This window comes from Telopea speciosissima, chromosome 1 (assembly GCF_018873765.1).
Source record: "Telopea speciosissima isolate NSW1024214 ecotype Mountain lineage chromosome 1, Tspe_v1, whole genome shotgun sequence".
Lineage (NCBI taxonomy): Eukaryota > Viridiplantae > Streptophyta > Magnoliopsida > Proteales > Proteaceae > Telopea > Telopea speciosissima.
In genome coordinates, this window is record NC_057916.1 from 30,951,597 (window position 1) to 30,956,887 (window position 5,291).

Consider the following 5,291-nt stretch of genomic DNA (forward strand, 5'->3'; position numbering starts at 1 on the left):
TGGATGAGATTGCTTGCCTACCTAACTTTAACCTAAACAAAGATGACAACCTGTGACTTTCTCAACAAAAGCTGAAGGGAAAAACTCTTTTTCCATATAAAGAAGAACCGTGGGTTGTTTCAACTCCAACCGGGTTCAGTCATGCCACTGAATTTTTTTTTTTTTTTTTTTTTTTTTTTGAATAAGAGTGTTCTTACTGTTGGAGTTCCCATTATACACCTGGGAGCATGGTTCTAAGTATCGGCATCGTATCGCCTGATATGGGCGATACGTTTCGGTTTTGCTAGTCACCGATACCTATACCGTGCCGATATTGTATCGGTAGCACGGTACGGACAAGGGGTAAAATAATCAGAAAATTCATTTTTTAAGAAATTTAAGGGGTAATTTATCCGATACTACTGATCCAGGCCGATACCATATCGATATCATATCAGTTTTATGTGTTGCCAATACCCGTTTCGATACCGTTCACTAAAACCATGCCTGAGAATCCCTCCGCCTACCGGATCCAACTTTGGAATAAAAACTTAACATGGTATCAAAGTGGATTTTCACTGTGCAAGGGAGTGTTGGGAGTTTAGTCCAACATCTAGAAGAAGCTTTCAGTACCTGCCTTTACACTTGCAAAATCATGGAATCTCACTTCTCACTTGCCAAGTTTTTTCTTGCTGGAAGTCCCTATTTCATTGGAAACATCAGGGATACCATCCTTCTTCCTTTTGGTGACAACTGATCCTATCATTTTAATTTCTTATTAATTTCCTTCCCTCCATACTCTATGAGACAACAAACAACTAAGTGATTTGCATTTTAAAGTGCAGCAACTAAAACATTTTCAAACATGAAAATAAACCATTTTCCTCCTTTAAACTTAAACCAGTTTAAAACAACAAATTTCATGAAAGAAAGAAGATGTATTAATCATCAATACAAACAGAAATTAATGAATTCTACAATTCATCATCTCCCACAAAGTACAACTATCATTTTTTAAGTCTTAATGCAGCTTCTACGAAACAAGCTATATAGATAGGTGCAATAACCTAAACTACCATTGAAACATTAATGAGTACAAACTAGTAGTGAAGAATTAATAATAAACTAAGAGTACCCAAGTCGAAGCTCCAAGTCCAAATCTTCCTTTGAATCTCTACAAAGACCAATCTCCAGATCCAATTGCACTCTCTCTTCTGTATTCATAACCTTGTACTCATCTTCTTTCATCATAAAACTCTTCAGTTCTCCAACCCCAAACAAAGCATTCTTAGTGGTACCTCCTCCCCCTATTGAGCTTGAAGGATCATGGAGAGACTCCATCAATGTCTTCACTTCAACACAAGAAGCAGTAGTAGGTGACATGGAAGAGAAACAATTAAGAGTGGGTGAAAGTAATGAAGGGAACCGGTAAGTGAATGGAGGAATTCTACTTGCATAAGATGATGATGATGATGATGTGCAGTTAGGGTTAGGGTTAGGGTTAGGGTTAGGGTTAAGGTTAAAGTCAGGACCTTGACCATCCCATGGAGGTGATTGTCTAAGCCTGGCTCTGTCTCTCCTGTGGACATTCATATGACCTCCAAGGGCTTGAGCAGACCTAAATTCCCTTTTACAGAAGCTACATGTGTAAGATCTTGGTGGCCATGAAAACCCACCTAAATAATCCCCTCCAGAGCAGCTGTGGTTATGATCCCATGAGTCTTTAACCTTGCTGTTGTTGTTGTTGTTGTTGTTGCTGTTCAAACTGTGACTCTCCATGGAAGATGAGAACAAGAAACAATCTATCCTAAATCAAATCAAGGGGAGGAAAGATAGAAAACCGTCCTTTCCTGCTGGAAGGTATTTAGCTAAACTCAAACTCAACTCAAATGAAGAGAATAGTCAGTGTGTGTGTGTTTGGGTTTGTTTATACTTTATACAAACACCAGTAGGGCACCGAGCATCCACATGGTGACCTCGGAACTCATCATTGATGGCCCCACACATCTCATCGCTCTCCAAGTATTGGACAACCAATTAAAATGACAGAAAATGAATGACTTCCTCGTAGTCATGGGACAATTTAGCTTTGGAAAATGCTCGGTAGAAAGAATGTGCTCAACATTATTTCTCCTAATTAACCTAATAATAAAAAATAAAATTCTTCACCATTGATGTATATGTCATTAGAAAAGAAGTTTATGCAGTAAATGCTTCACCATAGAAAAGAACAAAATAAGGGAAGAAGAACGCTGCCCCGTTGCGTGGCCCTTGCACAAGTACGGGGCAAATGGGAGTGTGCAGGGTATCGACAAAGGCTTTTCATTTTGTAAAGGGGTGGGGTAATCATTTCAAGTGGCTAGGTCTAGGTGCACGAGCCATGTGATCAGGCAACATTCTTTTTTCCCTAAAAATAGTTATCAACTCATTTTTACGATAAATTTGTATATATTTGTAGTTAAGAGTGTCAATGACGCAGGCCTGAAATTGGAAGCATATCGACCAAGTGGAGCCCAACTCAATCAACGATTTAAGTTAATTTCAGTTCGGAACCAACCCAGCTGGTTCAGTTACCCTTTACATGATTGATATTAAATCTAATAACAAAAGAAAACTTAAATTAATAGAAATAAAATCCTACCCAAAGTAAAGACTAAAGAGAGGAATAAATCCAAATAAGTAGGAATTAATTTTTTTAATTAAACTCCAATAAAATAGGAAACACCAATAAAGTAGGAATTCCAATTGAGAAGATAACACATCCACACGGTTTAGCCTCTTTCACACTCCCACGCATATTATCCTTCATAATTAATGAAGTAATTGATGAAGAGTGTCCAGCCCACGCTCTACTACGTAATGTGGAACCCATTAAGCCATGTAAAGGGTAACTGAACCAGCTGGGTTGGTTCCAAACTGAAATTAACTTAAATCGTTGACTGATTTGGGCTCCACTTGGTCTGCTTCCAATTTCGGGCCTGCATCATTCCCTTCAGGTTGAAAAAGAGTTTGTCCTCGAACTCTTGCCCCGATCAATGATTTTTGTCGTCCACCGGGGTCAAATTGGAATCAAACAAATTCATTGGTGTTGTCTCCAATTGAATTTAACAAAATTTGCATATCAACTTCAGATTTGACAGTGATATCAAATGAGGTCCTCATAGCTCGAATGAATGACGTGTTCAAATATTGATTGTTGGTAACGCTCATATTTCGAACAAATTGAGATAGAGATGTAAAATTGATAAATGCCAAATACGGATCACCATACGTACTGGCAAAGTCGAGCCACTGGAACGAGAGGTGATCATGGGTCGTGACCTCACTATGATGCAGGCAAAAAACTTGTGCTTTCGAAACGTAATCTGGTTCAAGACTTTCGAAACTACTGTGTTCATCAATATACTCATTCCTGGTGGGTTTACTGAAATCAACCTGAACTCGTTCGTCTGCAACATCATCTATTGTTGTATGAACTTCACTTGTGTTGATATCCTCCACAGGAGTTGTACAGCCACCTTTATGTTTGGGCGTCATCACAACTTCTCGTCTCCTCCAAAGCTCTGATACCAAATAATGTAGTCTCATAGGAAGACACGGATCGGAAGAGTCAAACACACGAACACAAGGAGAAAAATATCGCAACAGGTTTAACGTGACTCTTCCTGAACATGGGAAAATTGCAACTCTTTGAGGATGCAACGTAACTTTCCAGGGTTACGAGGCTCCACTTGGTATGCTTCCCATTTCGGGCCTACATCAGTCAATTTGGGACTAGAACTGACCCACTTAAACTTGGAACCCACCTGTTTTGTGTTAATTTTTTTTATGAATGAAAATTATATTTAATAAAACATAAGAGGATCCCCCCCCCCAAACAAAGAAGGAAAGAACAAGAGAGAATACAAAGAAAAAGCTCCATAATAGAACCCGAACTAACCTACATCCAAATCAAGTGCATTGAAGGAAAACCATCTAAGAGGAACAAAATGATGTAATTAAACCCGAACAACCAATCACATGTATATAAAGTTGATCTTTCTATCCATTATGATTATAGGGAGGAATGGGAGGAACCACCAAGCTACCGCTTTGATTAGAAGCTAAGGAAGGATTTTTCCGATCTAAAAAGAAACCATTAGACCCAAAGATTCCCCTACCATTAATGCCAAAAAAAACTGTCATCTGCCACACGGAGTGGTCACCATGTCCCCCTTTGGATTATCAATTGCTACATCCGGCCTACGCCAACTCGAGCTTGAGAAGGACCCCCCAACACGACCATCTCAACATCCATTGATTCCACTTCCAAGATGATTTGAATATTACCGCTTCTGTCTCCCTCCCCCAGAGAGTTCAGCGGAATTCGGAGAGCAATCCCACTCATTATTCTCTCTCACTCTATATTCATTCCCGATTGGAGCATCAGATGAGGAGCATTCCACGTCAGATAAGTTGTAATCATCCTCCAAAATAGTGCTTAATATAGGACCCACAGAAAACTCTATCCCGCAATCATCTTTTCCAGACAATATGTTTGCCACCTCAACATCAATTTCCAATACCACTTAAATCTAGGCCTGTAAATGGATCGGATTCGGATATTTCCTGGTCAAATACGGATACCTCTAAACGGATTCGGATGCAGATCGAATTCGGATTTTCGACCATCCGTTTACACTTCTGCCTTGTATAATCCGAACCTTCCTCCCCCTAGTGGATATAATTCACTCTCAATCCATAGTTTTAGATCATGATTCTCTTCTCCTCATATTCTAGAACCTGTTGAATCTTCAAAAACCCTCAAGATCGTTATTTATTTAATTTTTTCTAATTAAGTATTCGGATTTGGATTTTTATCAGAGTATTCGGATTTTTTTTCCGGATATCTCTAATCGAATACGGATGCCACTAAACGGATACGGATGCGGATCGAATTTGGATTTTTGGTTATCCATTTACAACCCTACTTAAATCTCTCTACTAGTGGACGAAGGTGAGCAAATACTAAATAGTGGGGTGATTTTTGGATTTACTCTTCCACTTGAATTCCACCTGCTTTGTTATTAAATGGGATGGTTTCAAAAATTTTGGGAACACTTATCAAATCAGACAGGACGGTTCTGGATCAGGTTCTCAACGAATCCAAAATTGAAGGACCAATAAGGAACTAGCTAGAACTGGAACTGCTAGGACATGCTTAAGATGCATGTTTACTTATTTATGGTAAATTAATATATATATATATATAATAGTTATAGCTTATAAAAGAATTATGTCATAATTATAAAGAAAAACTAATGATTGTATAA

General features: G+C 38.6%; 1 protein-coding gene across 1 annotated transcript; it reads right to left on the reverse strand.

Moving 5' to 3' along the window:
* Positions 1-985: 985 nt before the first annotated feature.
* Positions 986-1,844, reverse strand: LOC122648481 (transcriptional regulator SUPERMAN-like). The gene has a single exon (XM_043841687.1). The coding sequence runs from the start codon at positions 1,756-1,758 to the stop codon at positions 1,105-1,107; it is 654 nt and encodes a 217-aa protein (XP_043697622.1). The 5' UTR covers positions 1,759-1,844; the 3' UTR covers positions 986-1,104.
* Positions 1,845-5,291: the final 3,447 nt, after the last annotated feature.